The sequence below is a fragment of the Quercus suber genome, unplaced genomic scaffold, assembly GCF_002906115.3.
Source record: "Quercus suber isolate HL8 unplaced genomic scaffold, Cork oak 2.0 scaffold_63, whole genome shotgun sequence".
Lineage (NCBI taxonomy): Eukaryota > Viridiplantae > Streptophyta > Magnoliopsida > Fagales > Fagaceae > Quercus > Quercus suber.
The window spans coordinates 1,753,354-1,773,456 of record NW_027069528.1 but is presented as its reverse complement, the minus strand read 5'-3'; the positions used below and the strand labels follow the sequence as shown (position 1 = coordinate 1,773,456).

Here is a 20,103-nt window from a genome sequence, read left to right as displayed (position 1 = left end):
TAAATACCCTCCGCATGGAATGCAAGACTCGAAGTCAAGACAAGGTATCTATTCACATTACAATAAACTTAACAAAAGGGTTATTTCATCACTCCCACTCATTATTTGGGTTTTTCTTCAAATAATTGTGATCCTATCACAACTAATAACCTTGCACTTAATTAAAGACTCTAATCTTCTTAGAATCACTAACTAAAATGGAAGTCCTAAACTATTTAGGATTCCTTAAACACTAACGAATCAAAAATTAGTTATATAGAACTCTATCCTCAATTTACTTAATTTACTGGATAAAGTATTCTAATCTCATTAGAAACTATATAACTTTTTAATTAAGCTTTAATCTCATTAAAACTTCTAATTAAAATAAATTAAGTTAAAGACTTTTAATCATACAACAATTCTAATCTCATTAGAATGTTTCTTAAAAGACAAGTCCTAAACTATTTAGGACTAAGAGTTCTATTTAACTAATACCTTTGATCTTATTAGTTGTTTTAGTTAGAACTATGTGTAATCTAATCACACGTAACCTTGCTCTTAAAAAAAAAATTTGAAAACACTTAGAAAAAATTCTAATTTTCTTTCTTTCGATCGATCAAAAGTGCCCCTCGATCGATCGAAAAAATTAAGAAATTCGAACTTGATCATCTGACTCTTTCGATTGATACTCGATTGCCTCTCGATCGATCGAAAAACAAATTCGATCGATCGACTAGCAATCGAAAATCAATTGATCTAAAAAGTCTGATCACTGTCTCATTCGATCGATCGAAAATGATTTTCGATCGATTGAAAATCGTGAATTTCAAATTTCCAGAATTTTTCCTAAGACAGTTTTCTTCGTTTTTCATGAACAAACATTCAACATATGAACATTACAGTCAGGGATTGATGTCAAAACTGAAATTCATTGATGCTAATGCCTTAAGATTCAATTTAACATACTTAAATTCAAATTTAAACAATATCATAACATCAATTTCAGTTTTCATCAAATCATAGTTTCAATAACATGCAGAAAATTAAGAAACATAATCTTCTAACAACATGAAACTATTATCTCTAATTCTAAAACTCACAAAACATGTTAAACAATATGAAATTGAAGACCCCTCTGATACCATTTGTTGGGTTTTTGTATCTCATACAAAAACACACGCAGCGGAAGCAACAAAAAACACGGATCTACTTCAATCATGAAAGATAAACATGTAACCATGAATTCTAGAATCAAAGAATAGAAAGCATACCTTGATGCAGTGAATTTCAAAACCAAACTTGAGAATACCTTCAATCTTCATCTCAATTCCACATGGTGCCCAAGACGTGTGGTCTCTCAATCAGTCTTTTGTACGTAGATTCTCAAAGAAAAATCCTTCTTCTTCTCCTTGTGGAGAAAAACTGATTTCTTTTTCTTTTCATCTTACGTACGTTAAGCCATTCTCATAGTTTCTTTATTTAATAACACTTATTAAATAATGACTGATTTCTAATTGGATTAGCCTTTTGGGTCTACCCAATTGGGCTTTAGTTTGTGGCTTGAGATGGGACCAAAGGGACCAATAAGACACTAGCTCCAATGGGCCTTGGACTTTTCTGTCAACTCTTGACAAGTCCAAAGTTACCATTAATTATATTCAATACCACTAAAAGAATATAATTGCACTCTAGGCCTTATCTATAAATTATATCTCAAGACTTTATTATACATTCAACCCCTTCATTAAAATATTCGTAGTAATACAAAATCATTAATATTGACTGTCACTTTGAAGGTTACTACATTTTAATCTTTGAGTACCCGGTTTAATCCTTTATGTTATTCATAATATATTTATGAAATCCAATTTCATAAATATATACTTTAGTAACTCTTTACTAAAGTGGTTGGGCCCAACACTCTGAATAACCAAACCCATTATACTTATCTCAAGGGAATATTTTATATCTCCGTTAAGAGATTATGAATTCCATCTTGAGAATACATGTTCCATCAACACTAAATGCGGCTGCCCAACATACTGAGGTTTTGACCATAGCTTATAGATCTCACTCCTGATATATCAAAGCAACCTACATCTCATGATCAGGTCCATTATTCTCTCAGGATTTAGAGTTGATGTAAATAGAAGTCGTGAGCTTTATTATTCATTTGACAGTCATTAGGAGAATAATAAATCTCACAGTGGTCCAGTTCAATATGTCTTAACTCTTAAAACATATCAACATACCAACTAGAAGTCTCCACTTCCATGATCAAGACAAATCATCTTAGTTGATATGTTATAGTTTTCGCAGATGAAACGCCCAATTTCATCATCGACTACGAACTAAAATTCTGAATTTACAAAAAACTTGTAATTTATATCTTTCTATAACTTTTCACATAAATCACATACTATGCATCTCATGGACTAAGATAATGTCCCATTAGTTCATAAATAGTCTCATACAATTAAACAACTTAATTATTCATGACATGCCAATAAATTGGATTTTAGGGCACAAACCCTAACAAAAACATCTGGACAACTTGCAAGAGACCTTCGATACACTCAGACGTTACAACATGATGTTGAACCACAGCAAATGCGCTTTCAGAATAGTGTCAGGAAAATTCCTTAGATTCATGGTTTCACATAGAGGAATAGAGGTGAATCCGGAAAAGATTAAAGCAATTCTGGATATGAACCCTTCACAGAGTATCAAAGAAGTTCAGTCTCTTACCGAGAGAATTACTACCTTCAACAGGTTTGTTTCTAAAGCTATTGACAAGTGCTTGCCATTTTTCAAGGTTCTAAAAAAATCATTCGAGTGGACAGACGAGTGCTAAAGAGCCTTTCAAGACTTGAAGACATACCTCGTTATGACTCTGTTGCTGAGTCCTTCTGTGATAGGTGAAGAGTTATTTTTATACTTGGCAGTGACCCCCCATACTGTGAGCTCAGCATTAATAAGACGAGAAAGAAAAGTACAAATGCCAGTCTACTATACTAGCAAAGCCTTGAGGGGAGTGGAAGGACGATATCCACTGATAGAGAAGCTAGCTTTCGCACTAATAACAGCCTCCAGGAAACTAAGGCATTACTTCCAAGCTCATGTCACAATGTCATGATGGATCATCTGCTCAAGAAGGCAATGAACAAGTTGGAGGCTGCAGGATGATTGATTCAATGGGCTATCAAGCTCAGTGAGTTCGACATAAAGTACCAACCAAGGCATGCCATAAAAGCTCAAGCACTGGCAGACTTCATTGCAAAGTTTACCCCAACCCATGATGATATAGGAGAGATGGAAGACAGCAAGAAATGGATCGTCCATGTAGATGGTTCGTCTACACAGTATGCAGGAGGGATAGGTGTGGTTCTACAATCTCCAGAAGGGGATAAATTAAAACACAAGGTTCGTTTGCAGTACCATGGCACTAATAATGAAGTCAAATATGAAGCTTTCCTCAAAGGTCTGGAATTAGCTAAGTCTGTGGAAGAAAAGTCCATAGTCGTCTTGGGAGATTCTCAGTTAGTCATAGGCCAAGTGAAAGGGGCGTATGAGGCTAAGGAAGAACGAATGAAGAAGTACCTTAGTAGGGTGATGCGCTTTATGAGAAAATTTAAGGAAGCTAACTTCGTTCAAATCCCAAGGGAGGAAAACATGGAAGCTGATGCCTTGGCGAAAGAAGCCTCAGCAAATGAAGTAGTAGACAAGTTTGATGAGATTCAGTACATGCCAAGTATAGACATCCCAGAAGTACAACAAGTGGAGAGTAGAGGAAATTGAATGACTCCAATTAAAGCATACTTAAAAGACGGACAACTTCTAGATGAGAAAGACGAAGCTAGAAAGTTGAGGGTAAGGTCGGCCAGGTATGTTCTTATGGACTAGGTGTTATACAAAAGAGGCTTTTCTCAGCCTTATCTTAGGTGTGTGGCAATCATTCGGAAGCTAGATCACTCGTTCACAAAATCGTCCATGCAGGATACTACTGGTCAAATATGCAAGCTGATGCTAAAGCCTATGTCAAGGTCTGCAATTAATGCCAACGGTTTAGCAATATCTCCAGACAACCATCGGAGTATTTAACCCCAATGATGGCCCCATGGCCTTTTGCATAATGGGGACTAGACATCCTGAGTCCTTTTCTACTAGGTGTAAGGCAAATGAAGTTCCTCGTGGTTGGTTTTGATTATTTCATCAAGTGGATAGAAGTAGAACCCTTAGCTAATATCACATAATAAAATGTCAAGAACTTCATATGAAAGAACATTGTGTGCAGGTTTGGAGTGCTCAAAGTGCTGATATCTAACAATGGACGACAATTTGACAATGCACTCTTCAAAGATTTTTGCATACACTTCGGGATTCAGAATCACTACTCCTCATCAGCCCACCCACAAGTAAATGGCTAGGCTGAAGTGGCAAACCGATCCTTGTTAAAAATAATCAAGACTCGGCTTGAGGAGGCAAAGGGAGTATGGCCATACGAGTTACCAGGTGTTCTGTGGGCATATAGGATGCAGTAAGAACTTTGACAAAAGAAACTCCTTTCAAGCTAGCCTATGGAACTGAAGCAGTCATAGCCGCAGAAGTGCACATGGCCAATCATAGGGTGACAACCTATCAGGACAAAGATAATGAAGAGCAACTCCGTTTGAACCTAGATCTAATAGACGAGGTGAGGATGAATGCTGAACAAAGGATGGCAAGGTACAAAAATCTTATGGCTAGGCAATATGATGCAATGGTGAAGCCAAGGTGATTCAACATAGGAGACCTCGTCCTGAAAAGGGTATCTTTAGCAACAAAGAACCCAGCTCATGGGAAGTTGGGACCCAACTAGGAAGGCCCCCATAAAGTTATCAACTGCAAAATGTAAGGATCCTATTACCTGGAGGCTCTAGATGGGAGGAAGTTAGAGCATCCTTGGAATGTTGAGCACCTGAGGAGGTACTATCAATAAAATGCCAGCCTGGATGAGCATAATTCTGGATGAGCCTGGAGACTACATAAGACTTATTTATCTATATATGTCTAATATTGCTTTGTTATTGTGTTAAAGTTATGGATGAAGTTATGGTTTGGTTTGTATTTATTTTCCTAAAAGGCATAAACTTCTAAGTGCATGCCTTGTCTTTGAACAATATTTTATGTTATGTATATAATGTTGTGTGAATTACTGATTTCCATATTACTTTCGTTCAAATCAACACATGAAAAGCCAAAAACTCAAGACGAGAAAATTCTCTGGACGCGAAGATGTGACATCAACTTTCCTAAGGCTTGCTCGTCCAAACCAATGGACGAAGCAAAGCCTATGCCTTGGGTAAACCACTATAAGCCCAAGACATACTTGTCCATATAATGGACGAAGTAGCTTTTCTAAGGCCTACTCGACCAAAGAAATGGATGAAGCAAAGTCTATGCCTTGAGCAAACCACAATAAGCCTAAGGCATGCTCATCCATATAATGGATGAAATAAAGCATAAATACTCATCCAAATGATGGACGAGGAAATGCACAGACGAGTGTTTTAAGGCACCTAAAATAATCCAGTCCATGGATGTGCAAAATGAAGGGTCTTATCCTCAAATACTAAAATCAGCCAAGTCTAAAGATAGACAATGTTGATAATTATCATTTCACATAGACGAATTACACAGCTAAATCTCAATAAAAATAGTAAAAGTTTTATGTGTGAAATATGGACGAGTCTAACATGAAGTCATGTATATGGAAATAAAAGCCTCGTCCATACAAATATAAAAGAAAACTAATAGCATCCATTCCAATTGTTTCAAGGGTGGACGACCAACGACCAAACACCCTTGTAAAATTAAACTTGAAGTTGTTTAAAAACTCGTCCTAAAACTATGGACGAGGTAAATGTACTTGAGTTACATGAAAATGTCCTAAACAATGGACCAGATAAAAAAGAAGAAAAGGGAAAAATACAAAACATCAAAATATCTTCTAAGCAAGAGGAGCGTCATCCTTGGGGTCATCTTGAGGGGGCAGGGTAGAAGCATCGTCCTCGGTGTTGATATCTTCAGAACCAGTTTGAAGGAGAGAACTAGTGGCAGAAGCATTCAAATTAAGTTTGATGGAGCTAAAGTCTACTTCAAGAAAGTTTTCCATAGTCTCCATTCTAAAATCTTCAAAGCCTGCTACATAATTGGTGTCCAGAAGATTAGTACATTGCTTGGAAGTCTTAAATTCAGCCACAACATCTTCTTTAGCTTTGGAGAGAAGAATGCTCATTTTCGTCATTCTTTTTTTGTAAGTCCTCAAGACGAAGATCTTTCTCCACTGCGTTGGCCTTCAACTCCTTAACCAAAATTTGCAACCCCGTCGCCTCGTCCTTGGCTTTGGCAGCCATTTCAGCCCATTGTTTAGCCTCATCCTTCACCTCCTGAATCCTCATCTCTAGCAAGACCATCGTCTTGTCCAATCCTGTGGCTTGCTTAGACGCTGCTATAAACTTTGACATGCCCTAAAAAATTAAAAAAAGAAAAAAAAAAGAAAAAAAGAGAAGAAGAATGAAAATTTTTAGTCAAGACAAGGTATAGATGTTACCTTGAAAAGATCATGAACACCAGAGTGTTCAAAATCTTTAAGGGACATGTTATAGCAAGCGTTTATATCTTCGTCAGAAACAGTGTTCTTGAAACGTTCCCAGGCCAGATCTTCATTCTCAATAATATTTAAAGGGACCTTTTGGGAAGGTTGAGACGAGGTCGACACAGTCATTTTGGATAGAGGAGTCTTGGACGGGGTGGTTTCAACAGGAGTAGACGAATCAACATCAAACACTTTGGCAGGCTGCTGGGATGAAGGAGGATTAGGCTTAACCACTTAGGACGAGCCATGCCTGGTTTTCTTGCCTCATTGGCTGGGTAGATTTTCCAAATCCAAGCTTTTTGACAAAGTCTTTCTTTTATCCCCAGCTAACGGACGAGCTTGAAACTCAGGTTCAAGATGAGCCCTTTCACCAGTGACTTCTTTTCCTTTGTTTCCTCTCATGGTTGCCATTCCTATAAAAAAGAAGGAAAGGAAGAAATTTTTCTTTAGCACTGATAAAAAATAAAAATAACTGGTGCAAGGAATGTTTAAAGCTTACTTTTCCTTACAGTAATTTTGTGCGCAAGTGCTACTTCGGACGGGTTAGGGCCTAATCCCCACTTGGCAAGTCGTCTAAGATTAACCAAGGAATGAAAATCATTGTTTGTGTGTAGACGCGGTCACGATGCAGCTTGCTCAAAGAAGGTCGTTCAACGGCTGCAAGGAAACAAGTGGAGGTTAAAATAATAATAATAATAATAAAAATAAATAAAAAGGGAGAGGGGGGAAAGCTAAGGGACTTACCCTCAGGACGAAGGTTCTTTAGGTCCCCAGTATAACGACCAAATGTATCCCGGCCAACGTCTATAGGACTCCTGGCCCAGAAGCCAAAGACGAAGAAAAACTCTGTCTTCCACTTTCTGTCAGACAAGGCCAAGGATTTCACCAGTCTACAATCCCTACCTCTGGCTGTGAATTGGTAAAAGCTAGGGGATTGATGAATTCCTGAGGGTTTATAATAGTAGAGGAACTTGTCCACAGTAAGAGGACGATCCCCTCTAAACACTTCCCTCCATAAAATTTGCATAGAGATAATCAATCTCCATGCATTTGGGTTAAATTGGCATACTCCTAAACCTAACCTAACTAATAACTCTCTAGTAAAAGCATTTAAAGGAAACCTAAGACCCCCCCAAAAGATAAGCCTTATACACACCTATCCCAAAATGAGGGTTACAACACCACTCTCCACGGACTGGCAATCTGGGATTAAACTCATCCGGGATTTGGTACCATTCCCTAAGATTGTTTAGCCTTTCCTTGTCCATCTTGGAAGAGATATTTACAGCATAACTGTACACAGTTATCTCCACCTCATCCAAAGGACTAGACGGAGGGATGAAGGACGAGGTGCTTGCCTGGGACCCTGAAGCTTTCCTAAGTTGTTCTTGTACTACTTCTACAGGAAATCCAGGGACTTCTGAGACATATTCCTCGTCCGTGGTATTTCCTCCACTACTATTACTGGTGTCATTAGAGCTATCACTACTCTCATCATAATACTCATCTATAGCTTTCTCTGTACTATTGCTAGACGAGGAAATAGTTATTTCTGACATTTTTGAAAGATTTTTTTTTTTTTGAGAAACCTAAAAGACGAGAAAAGAGGGAATACCTGGCTCTAGGACAAAGAGACTATGGACGTGAGGAAACTCCTAGACGAGGCTCTAGACGATGAATGTCAAAGAAGGAAAATCTCAAAAGTGTGAAGGGCAGTGGAGGTATTCCACTATTTATAGATAGCTGACCTGGGCATATGAAGCGACACAATCAATTAGATGATGACACGTGGTCTCGAAAAAATGAATCGACGAGGCTGGCCACCACTGAAATTATGACACGTGGCACATCTAATTATGTAAAGAAGCTCGTCCATCCAAAGAATTATTTTAGTATATTTTCTTGGACGACCCATGGACAAGGGGGCAACTAATGGTGTAAAGAAAATGCTCAAGTCTAATCTCGTCCATAGGGGCCGTTCATCTCAAAATGCAAAGAAGGGGATGAGGGGCTCTCATGCTCATCCCTCTTATACTCGTCCCCCCCCCCCCCCCCCCCCAATGGTCCCTAAGAAAAGCTCATCCGTCCTTAGTAATGGATGGACGAGATTTCTGAGATCTTGAAGACTTGCTCTTTCAAAAGCCAAGGATGGGTTGGGTCGTTACGAACCAAAACCTTCATCAACCGTTGAGCACAAATCCCAATGAGATAACTTCCATGGCAGTTATGGAAGTTGAACGGTTGTTAAATAAGTAACCGTTCCATGGACACTATATAAGCAGTCGTGAATGAAGAGTAGAGGTATGAAAAACATTCTCTACAAAATAAGAACTAGAGAAATATTTCCTTTCGGTTTGGTCTTTTCACTGACTTTACCATTGGAGGATTCTGGGTTGGCCTCCACCAGTCTCCTCTAATTTTGTTTGATTTTCCAGGACTCAGCCTTCAAGATCAACACCCAGAGATTTTCAGCCTACTGATTTCCTTAGATTCATCAACACGAAAAAGTTCTTTTATCACATTTGGTGGTTTCCTTATTTTTTTTCTCACATTTGATGGTTCCATTGTCAAATTAAGCAGTACCAATATTATATTTGACCATACTTTTCTCACATTTGGTGATACTTTAATTTTTTTTTTTTATCACATTTAATAATTCTATTATCACATTGGGCAGTACTAACATCACATATGACTGTACTTTTGTCACATTCGGTAGTTCATTTATTTATTTTCCTCATATTTGATGGTTTCATTCTTACATTAGGCAGTATCAACATCACATATGATTGTACTTTTGCTACATTTGGTTGTATCCTTATTTTTTTCTCACATTTGACAGTTTCATCGTCACATTGAGCAGTACCAATATCACATGTAACCATACTTTTGTTACATTCAATGGTTCTCTTATTTTTCACTCACATTTGACAGTTCTATCGTCACATTAGGTAGAACCTACATTACAAATGAGTGTAGTCAACCCAACCCAACCCAACCCAACCTCACCGAATTACCTAATAATTGACGAATATATATAACAAATATATTCTTAAAACCTCTAAATTTTAGAAATACCCTTAAATATACTAAAATTACCAAAATGCATCCTAACACTTAAAAATTACCAAAATAACTCCGAAACTCTAAAAAATTACCCCAAAATGACCATAAAAGCTAGAAAATGACAAAAATACCCTTTAAACCTAAAGAATAATCGAAATACCCTTAGACACTAAAAAATGACCTAATTGACTATGAAACCTAAAAAATGACTGAAATAATCTTGTAACTTAAAAAGTGAATATAATGCCCTTAGAACCTAAAAAATGACTATAATGCACCTTAAACCTAGAAAATGACCGAAATACCCATAGAGTCCCAAAAATGACCGAAATGACATTGAAACCTTAAAAAATTTTGAAATACCCTTAAAATCTATAAAATAACCAAAATACCTCATAAAACTTGAAAATGGCAAAAATATAAAAACGGCAAAAATACCCCTGAAAACCTCAACAATTATTGGAATACCCTTACTTAAAAAATTATCAAAATATCTTTAGACCTAAAAAAATTATCAAAATACTCTTAGAACCTAAAAAATGATCAAAATTACCCTAAAACATTAAAAAAATAAAATGATCGAAATAATCAAGAAACCTAAAAAATTCTCAAAATACCCTGAATAAAAAAAAAATGACTGTAATGCCCCTATAGCTAGAGAACATAAAAAGTACCCTTAGAAACTTAAAAATGACTAAAATACCCTTAGTACCTAAAAAATAACTGAAATGTCCCTGCAAACTTTGTAAAAGACTAAAATACCCTTGAAACCTAAAAATTGACAAAAATACCCCCAAGTCCCTCTAAAATTACCGAAATACCCTTAGAACCTAAAAAATAACCGAAATGACCTTGAAACCTAAAAAATGACTAAAATATCCTTAGAATATAAAAAATGACCGTAATGCCCCTGAAACCTGAAAATTACTAAAATAGCCCTAAAACCTAAAAATGACCAAAATACCCTCAAAGCCTAAAACAGTGACCAACAACCCCCTAACACTTGTAAATGACCAAAATATCTTCGAAACCCTTTAAAATTACTAGAACACCCTTAAAACCAAAAAAATAACTAAATGACACCGAAACCTTAAAAATGATCGAAATGGCCCTGTAACCTAAAAAATTACTGAAATACACTTAAAACCTAAAAAATGACCGTAATGCCCTCCAAAACCTTAAAATTACCAAAATACCCCCTAAAACCTCTATTTGCAAGACTAAAATGACAATAAAAATGTTATACAACAAGTCTATTTGCTTCATTTGAAGCCCATTGATTTTAAAATTAATAGATTTAAAAAGCCATTGATTTTTAAATTCTGTGTTTGGGTCTTTTTATACAATGAAGGATTTGAAATTCCATTGTTTCGATACCTAAATTTGGATTTGAATTTAGATTTGGATTTAAGATCAATAAAATAAATTTTCCAATTATTATTTTTCTTAAACTTTCTACATTTTAATTTTAGTAACATTTTTTAATAAATACATGAGGTAATGAAAAATCCACTGATAATCCAATTGACCAGATGATGACTAAAGATCTATCATCTCAGCCACCTAATTTTTTTTTTTTTTTGCCAACTATTGACAACTAAAATGTTCTATATCAACATAAAGAGAGAACCCAAATGCACGAGCTTTTTCACAACATTTAAAACTCAAACTATTTTTTTTTTCAAAGTTCTTAACGACTAAAAAGTTCTATATCAAGAGAGATGATAAAGTATCCAAAATATGTGTTTTTTTACACAAAATTCAAAACATAGAGGCCATTGATACACCAATTGACAAGATAATGACTAAATATCTTCCATCATAGCCAATTAAAAAAATCAACTCTTGCCAACTAAAATATTTTAGAGAGAGTACCCAAAATACATGGGTTTTTTATTTTTTATTTTTTAACAACATTCAAAATCTCAAACTAAAAAATTGTTTCAAAGTGGATCTTTTCCAATCTTTTTTCTGCAAGGCACAATTGCATAACTTGTTGATACCAAATGTTGATGTGTTGTGCAATAGGATAATTCATCACTTTTCTCCTTCCTTAATCATAACTTCAACTGCATCGTCAATATATTTTGCACCAACACAAATAGCTCTATCCATCCCACACAAGATCTCAATGTCCAATTGTAGTAAGACTGACGACTGCTTTCATCAAAATGGCTTTCAAAGGAGAAAATGTGAGCCATTGCTTTATGTCAACATGAAGGTACTAGAGATTTTCTATAAAATGTGTGATGAGCAGTAATTAATGGCCATGCAGTGTTTACCAAATGCCAACCCTTACCAAACTCGTCTAGCTCTCATATATACTTCCTTTAACCCATACGTTATATAGAAATTTTCATGTAGTACTTCAACCAAACAGAAATTTTCCTTTGACAAACAAAACAAATTGATTAGCAGGAGTTTCAACAATGTTGTGAAATTTTAAAGTACTCGCAAGTGTACGAACTGTACCGAAGTATAGCTTGACAAGATCGAGGTCAAACCCACAGGGACTTAAATGAACGTAGGAAAATTAATCAAATCTTAACCAAATTAATTCTAATCTAGTTTAATAAAAATAGGTTGCTTTGAAATTAAATAAACTAAGCAAAAGATATAATGTAAAGAAGTAAAGAGATGTAAACAATCTAGAGAAAGGAACTAAGGTTTTGGAATTTTCCTTGTTAATTCATATCAGCATATATTTACGATCATTAATTTTTCCCAACCACTACATGATAATCTAGAAATCAATCTTGCAACCATGGAAAATATTACCATTAAAACTTCTATTTAAATATCTAAAGCAAGCACTTCTTCACTTCAAATCATCAATTGTATTTGTAGCCAAACAAATTACAAGAGATATCCAATTTTAAAATCAAGAAATAATAAACCGAGCATTCAACTAATTAAGACAAATCCTAAATCATGAGAAAAACATGATTGAACTCATATCTAGAATCTCATCTTTAGTCAATTGATATGAAGTAAGAACAATTTAAATCATTAAAGAAAAAATATTGTGGGAAAAATCAAATCACGTAAATAATACTGATAATCCTTAACAAGGTTTCATCCTCAAACTCAATTATAAATTTAGCTATTCCTAATAATTGAAATAAAATATAAGAATAAAATACTAAACATTAAACTAGACAAATTATTAAACCTAATTGTCATGGAAGAAAACCAAAGAGGTAGCTGTGACCTATATGTTCTGCCCCCAGCCATCGCACTAGCTTCCCTGAATTTTCCCTAAAGAGTCTTTAAATAGGTCAAGGAATCCTATTACAAGTTGAATTCCCATTTGGAGAAAATCCTAGATTTTTAGGCTTCACTTAACCGATGATTTTGGCCCATTTAACCTCAGAATTAGGACTTTTGGTAAACTACAAAGTTGTAGCCCTTTAAGTTAAAGTTCCAGCACAAATTGAATCATCTCAATTGGACGTCTGTGTCGAAATTTATGCTAAAAATACTAACTGATGTGCAGGCTGGAATCCTAATCCGAATTGGACTTGGATTTGGTGCAAATTTCCTTTGATTCCTTGCTCCAATGGGACATATATTGGGTTGGCCTTCTTTAACTTCATCATGACCCTTGTAAAATTAAAGTCCATTAGCTTTCTTCTTTTCACAAATCCACTTATTTAATTCCATTCTCCTACAAAAGACAAATTCACGCAATAAAATTCAATTAAGTACAAAATTAATTATTCAACATTATTCCAAAATCAAATATAAAATGCATGAATTAACTCAAAATAAGTATAATAATGTTTTCTAATAATGATATAACTATGCAAAATTAAGCTATTATCAATGCACATCAAATAAGACCAAACATACTGCATCAAACATGTCGTAGTGAAGCTTAGTGATAGAGTCTCCATGGCAAGCTCCTGAGCAACTCCATATGCAATATTAGTCTTGGGACCCATATTTGATTTTTTGGGCAACTGGAGAGCAATGTTTAAAATACTCTTGTGTGGATGTGTATATTCCTTAAATGGCATGCAACAGATAAACTCATCACTATGACGTGGCAAGTGTTAAAATAAAGTGGATGGAGGCCACTCTTTTAGCTATAGTATCAATGGCCACGAACGACAATCAAATGGACCTTCTGTATACCCAGTAAAAAACTGGCGGATGTTGATATTAGCCTGCGATCCATCACAATAATTAGTATCACAAAGCAAAATTATCAAGGCCTATTTGCATATCATTTTATTATGTCTAAGTAGATAGGTGAAAAGTAAAAACACTTTAAAAAAGAAGGGAAAAGTAAAAGGAAAAACAATGACAATAACTCCCAAAAAAAAAAAAAATTGGTCTTAACAATCACTACACTAGCGTGAATGAAGAACCACTAGAAAGTGGTGGTCCACCAATTTTTAATGGGGCTTTTTATTATATATTAATTTGAGACTGAAAGGCAAGGGATAAGAAGGTAGTCATCTCCCCTTGAAATCAATTGGAAGGAGTACATGCAGCTGCTAATTCTCAAGTCAGGAGTATTTAAAGCACTTATTATTTTAAATGACTCGGAACACTAATGAACAAGTTGCAAGATAGCATCTCCCTTTTTCCCTTACTTGAATTGAGTAAGATAACCATACTAAAACTCTATTCCTATTTCTTCCATATTGAAAAACTATTATCAGTGGTCATCAAAGGTTGGGAATTGAATTATTGTGTTCAGAACTAAAAAGGAACCTTCTTGAGAGTAAAATAAATTGAAAATTCCTAGAAAGAAAACCTTTTTTTTTCAAGAATTTTCAAATAGTCTCACTAAAACTGATAAAGTTCAATAGATCAAACACAAACTTCAAGCATCAAAAATATTTTCTGAACTTGAATCTAATCATATTTTTCATCCAATTTTATAATTTTTTGAAAAAAAAAATTAATTTTAAATACAAATCATTTTCATTATATTTAAAAGTCAAAAACAAAAAATAGTAAGACCTAAATGAAATATTCTTGACTTGGAGACCAAAAACATCCTACAGATTAGATAGGAACCAGTTTAAAATGAAAACAAAAGATGGGGTTCACTATCTCTTTCAAGGTCTATATTAATTGAATGAAATTTAAAAATGCTATACCACACAATGCCCACAAAGTTTTTATTTTTTAACAAAACAGAAACAGAGCATGCTAATTGCAAGTATACATGTTTAATCATTCTTTCAAACAACTAGCATGCATGCCCACCAAAACATTGCAGCTTAAATAACACAAAGTTACAAACTTTATTGTGTGTGTGGATAAATAACACATTTTCATAAAAAAAAAAAAAAAACAATAATACATATAAGTTGGACTAAAAGAAACACAAATTAAATACTAGCACATAGGAACTTGGCGGCTGGAAATACTTGTACATAGGAACTTTCCCTCTCTCAATTTTTTCTTCACGCTGTCTAATGGGTCAAAGTTTCAGATTTGATTTTCTAAGTGTATATTTTGCATTTTTATTATTGGCACTTTGATTTCTCTCTTGTTGAAACACCATTAGCTTTTGTTCATCATATATTTGAAATTTAGGGCTTGACTCCACAAATGAACATCTCTAAAGAACCTACGGGAAATTTTGGGCTTGTTCTACTATTTCGGCTATTGTCGCAAAACGTCCATCATAGGTGGCATGTTCACTCCACCATCTCCTGATAGAGCTGTTAGGATTAGTGCCCTTAAATCCTATTGTATGATACTATGTATGATATTAAGAATGACATTAAGTATGACATTATGTATGACTTAATATTATGATTAATAAATTTGTTTTTATTATTATCTGAAATAATGGTAACAAGAATATTCGGACATTATCATATAGTCCATGAGATGTATAGTATGTGATTTATGTGAAAAGTCACAGAAAATATAAATTACAAGTTCTTTGTAAACTCAGAATTATAGTTCGTAGTCGGTGATGAAATTGGGCATTTCATCTGCATGGACTATAGCATATCAACTAAGATGATTTGTCTTGATCATGGAAGTGGAGACTTTTAGTTGATATGTTATATGTTTTAAGAGTTAAGACATATTGAACTGGACCGCTGTGAGATTTATTATTCTCCTAATGACTTTCAATTGAATAATAAATCTCACAACCTTTATTTACATGAACTCTCAATCCTGAGAGAATAATGGACCTGATCGTGAAGTGTAAGTTGCTTTGATATATCAGGAGTGAGATCTAAAGTAACGATCAAAACCTCAGTATGTTGGGCAGCCACATTTAGTACTGATGGAACATATATTCTCAAGATGGAATTCATAGTCTCTTAACGGAGATATAAAATATTCCCTTGAGATAAATTTAATGGGTACGGTTATTCAGAGTGTTAGGTCTAACCACTTTAGTAAGAAATTACTAAAGTATATATTTATGGAATTAGATTTCATAAATATATGATGAATAACTTAAAAGGATTAAATCGGGTACTCAAGGATTAAGATGTAGTAATCTACAAAGTAGCAGTCTTCATTTATGACTTTGTATTACTACGAATATTTTATGAAGGGGTTGCATGTACAATAAAGTTTTGGGATATAATTTATTAATAAGGCTTAGAGTGCAATTATATTTATATAGTGGTATTAAATATAATTAATGGTAACTTTGGACTTGTCAAGAGTTGACAGAAAAGCCAAGGCCTGTTGGAGCTAGTGTCTTATTTGTTTCCTTTTGGTCCCACTCCAAGCCACTTACTAAAGCCCAATTGGAAAGGCCCAAAAGGCCAACCCAATTAGGTAATTAGTTATAATGAGAGAAATATACAGATTTTAAGATGAACATGGAATGGTGTATGTGAGTGTTGGACACTATCTAATTCTCTCTTAAACAAATTCATAGAAACTAATTAAGAGACCACACTTCTTGGGCGTTAGTGGAATTAGAGTGAAGATTAAAAGTTTTTTCAAGAACTTCTGAGTTTTGTTTTGAAATTCACCACACCAAGGTACACTCTCTTGTTCTCATATTTTGAAACTTACATAGCACATGTTATCAATTTCGAGTGAAGTAGATCCGTTAATTTTCTGCTACGTACATGCATATTTCCTTCAAATGGTATCAGAGCGGTCTTCAATTTTGAATTGTATAAAATGTTTTGTGAGTTTTGGAATTAGAGATTACAATTTCATGTTGTTAGAAGATTGCACATTTAATTTTTTGCATTGTTGTTGAAACTATGATTTGATAAAAACTGATATTGATGTTATGATGTTGTTTAAATTTGAATTTAAGTGTGTTAAATTGATCTTTAAGGCTATAGCATCAATGAAATTCAGTTTTGATATCATTCTTTGTCTATCATGTTCATATGTTAGTTGTTTGTTCAAAAAAAACTGTAGAAAACTGTCTTAGAAAATTTCTGGAAATTCAAGTTTCACGAGTTTCGATCGGTCAAAAATCACTTTTGATCGATTGAGTGAAACTGTGACCAATCTTTTTTAATCGATTGATATTCAATTGCTAGTCGATCGATTGAATTTACTTTTCGATCGATTGAGAAGTGATCGAGTGAGGCAGACGGTCAGGATTGAATTTTTTAATTTTTTTCGACCGATCGAGGGGCACATTCGATCGATCGAAATCTGGGAATTCAAAAAATTTTCTAAAGTGTTTTCACATGTATAAAGAGCAAGGCTACATGTAATTAGATTATGCATGCTTCAAAATGAAAAACATTTCTTTTAAAACATCTAGTGGGAGAGAGATACAAGAGTTGGATCTCACGGCCTCCATTGTCGGTTCATAGTAGTGTGGAATATATACTTTGTCTTTGCCTCGAGCTTAGCATTCCATGTGGAGAGTATTTATTTCATGGTCCTACAAGATTGAATTTAATTGGTTTATAGTGGTTTGATCAAACACCTTGTCTTAGCTTTGAGCTTTGCATTCCATGCGGAGGGTGTTTTGTATCATGGTGCCACAAAATAAGCCTGTTAAGGGGATGAAATGTTGCTACACATGATTCTAGATAGTGGTATACACTAGACTAAATATTATAGTATCCTCTATGTTGAGTTCTTACTATTATTATTTAGAGGCCAAATGTATAACTGCATATTATTAGTGTTTGATAAGAGTTATCATAATAGCATTAATAATGAGATTAGTTCTCAATTAATCATAGTATTTAATGTCCACTCTATGTTGAGTGATATTGAATACGGGATTGGGTTGTTGTTGCATATATTATATTATGGTTTTATTAAGGTTCCATACTAAATGTTTATATGCTAAATTAATAATGTCCAGTTTACTTATTATATTCATATTTATTATTTTCAGATTTGAACATGGCATCATTTAGCCCACTTGTTATTATTCTTAATCAAAACAAATTGACTGGATCCAACTATGTTGACTGGAAAAGAAATTTGGACATTGTTCTTACAGCTGAAGAGCACAAATATGTGCTTACTAAACCATGTCCTAGCTTTCCTTCATTAGATACTTCTCTTGAGGAAAAACAATGATATGATCATTGGCAGAAATCTAATGAAATGACCAAGTGCTACATCCTAGCATTTATCTCAAATGTTCTACAGCATCAAATGCAATATGTAGAGCTAGTTTCGGACATTATGTTAAGTCTGAAGGAGATGTTTGGTGTGCAAGGCCGTGCTGCAAGGCAAGAGACCATGAGGCAAATTTATAATACCAAAATGGCTGAAGGTAGTTCAGTGAGAGAGCATTGTCTTACAATGATCTCTAATCTAAATACATTGGAAGTTTTAGGTTTCAATATTGATGAAAAATCCCAAGTAGATATGATACTCCAGTCACTACCAGAATCATTCAAGGAATGCAGACTTAATTACAATATGAACAAAAAGATTTACTCTTTGTCTAAATTAATGAATGAATTGGTAGTGGCGGAAGACATTCTTGGTACTTCTAGTGTTGATGCCAATATGGCTAAAGCTTCTACTTCTCAACCTAAGTTAAAAGGCAAGGGTAAGAAAAAGAAGAAGAAGGACTTCATAAAGCAAGAGGGTAAACAAATTGCCTTAGGGGTTGCTGATAAAGCAAAGAAGCTCAAAGGAAAATGTTTCCATTGTGGTGAGAAAGGACATTGGAAGAGGAATTGTCCAATATTTAAGGCTGCTAAGAATAAGGGTATGAAAAGTACATTCCTTCTTGAAATATTTTTGGTACAGAATCCCATGGATTCCTAGTGTGTGGATTCAGGTTGTACTAATCATATCTACAATTCCTTGCAGGGGTTCCAGGAGACCAGAAAGCTTAAAGAAGGGGAGTTGTTTCTTACTTTGGCTGATGGGAGCAGGATTCTGGTTGTAGCTGTTGGTGTTTTTAATTTATGTTTTGAATCTAAAGTTCTAATATTAGAAGACTGTCTGTATGTACATAATGTTTGTAGGAATTTAATTTCTGCTACTTACTTAGACAAACATGGATATTGTGTTATCCTTAAAGACAATGTTGTAATAAAGAAGGGTAAAATGTTTACGAGTTCTGGCAATATTGTGGATGATCTTTTTATTTTAACTCTTGATAACCATGAATTATATAATTCTAAATTAGATAATGACTCTCATGTAAAATCATTAAAGAGAAAGTTTCCTTCTACTCCTAATGCATATCTTTGGCATTTACGTTTGGGTCATATTAATTCAAACAGAATTCAAAGACTAATCAAAGATGGACTATTAGAGCCCATGGACTTTGATGAATTTTCAGTTTGTGAATCTTGTTTGAAAGGTAAAATGAACAAACAACCTTTTAATGTAAAACGTAGGAGAGCCCAAGATTTACTAGAACTAGAACATTTAGATGTATGTGGTCCTATGTCAATCCAGGCAAGAGGTGGCTATGAGTATTTCATTACATTTATTGATGATTACTCTAGATTTGGTTATGTGTACCTAATGAAACAGAAGTCCAAAGCTTTTGAAAAGTTCAAAGAGTTTAGGGCTGAAGTTGAGAATCAATTGGGTAAATGCATAGAGGCCATTCGATCTGATCGTGATGGCGAATACCTTCTTGGGGATTTCAAGGATTACTTAACTAAAAATGGGATTATATCCCAATTGACTGCACCTAGAATTTCACAACAAAATGGTGTAGCAAAAAGAAGGAATAGGATTCTTTTAGATATGGTTAGGTCTATGATGAGTTATTTGACTTTACCAATTTCCTTTTGGGGATATGCATTAAATACTGCAACGTATCTTCTGAATTTAGTACCTTTCAAGACTGTTTATAAAACACCTGTAGAGTTGTGGAATGGGCGTAAGCCTAGTATGAGACATCTCCATATTTGGGGTTGTCTAGCACATGTGTTGAAAAGAAAGTTTGACAAGTTACAGTCTAAAACAAAAGTTGTTTTTTTTTTTTTTTTTTTTTTTTTTTTTTTTTTTTTTTTTTT

The 20,103-nt window shown here is 34.4% G+C and overlaps 1 protein-coding gene across 1 annotated transcript; it reads left to right on the top strand.

The window, feature by feature from the left end:
• The first annotated feature begins 2,632 nt into the window (after positions 1 to 2,632).
• LOC136067227 (uncharacterized) lies at positions 2,633 to 3,780 on the top strand. Its single transcript, XM_065772774.1, has 2 exons — positions 2,633 to 2,754; positions 3,195 to 3,780. The coding sequence occupies exons 1-2, from the start codon at positions 2,633 to 2,635 to the stop codon at positions 3,778 to 3,780; spliced, it is 708 nt and encodes a 235-aa protein (XP_065628846.1).
• The last annotated feature ends 16,323 nt before the right edge of the window (positions 3,781 to 20,103 follow it).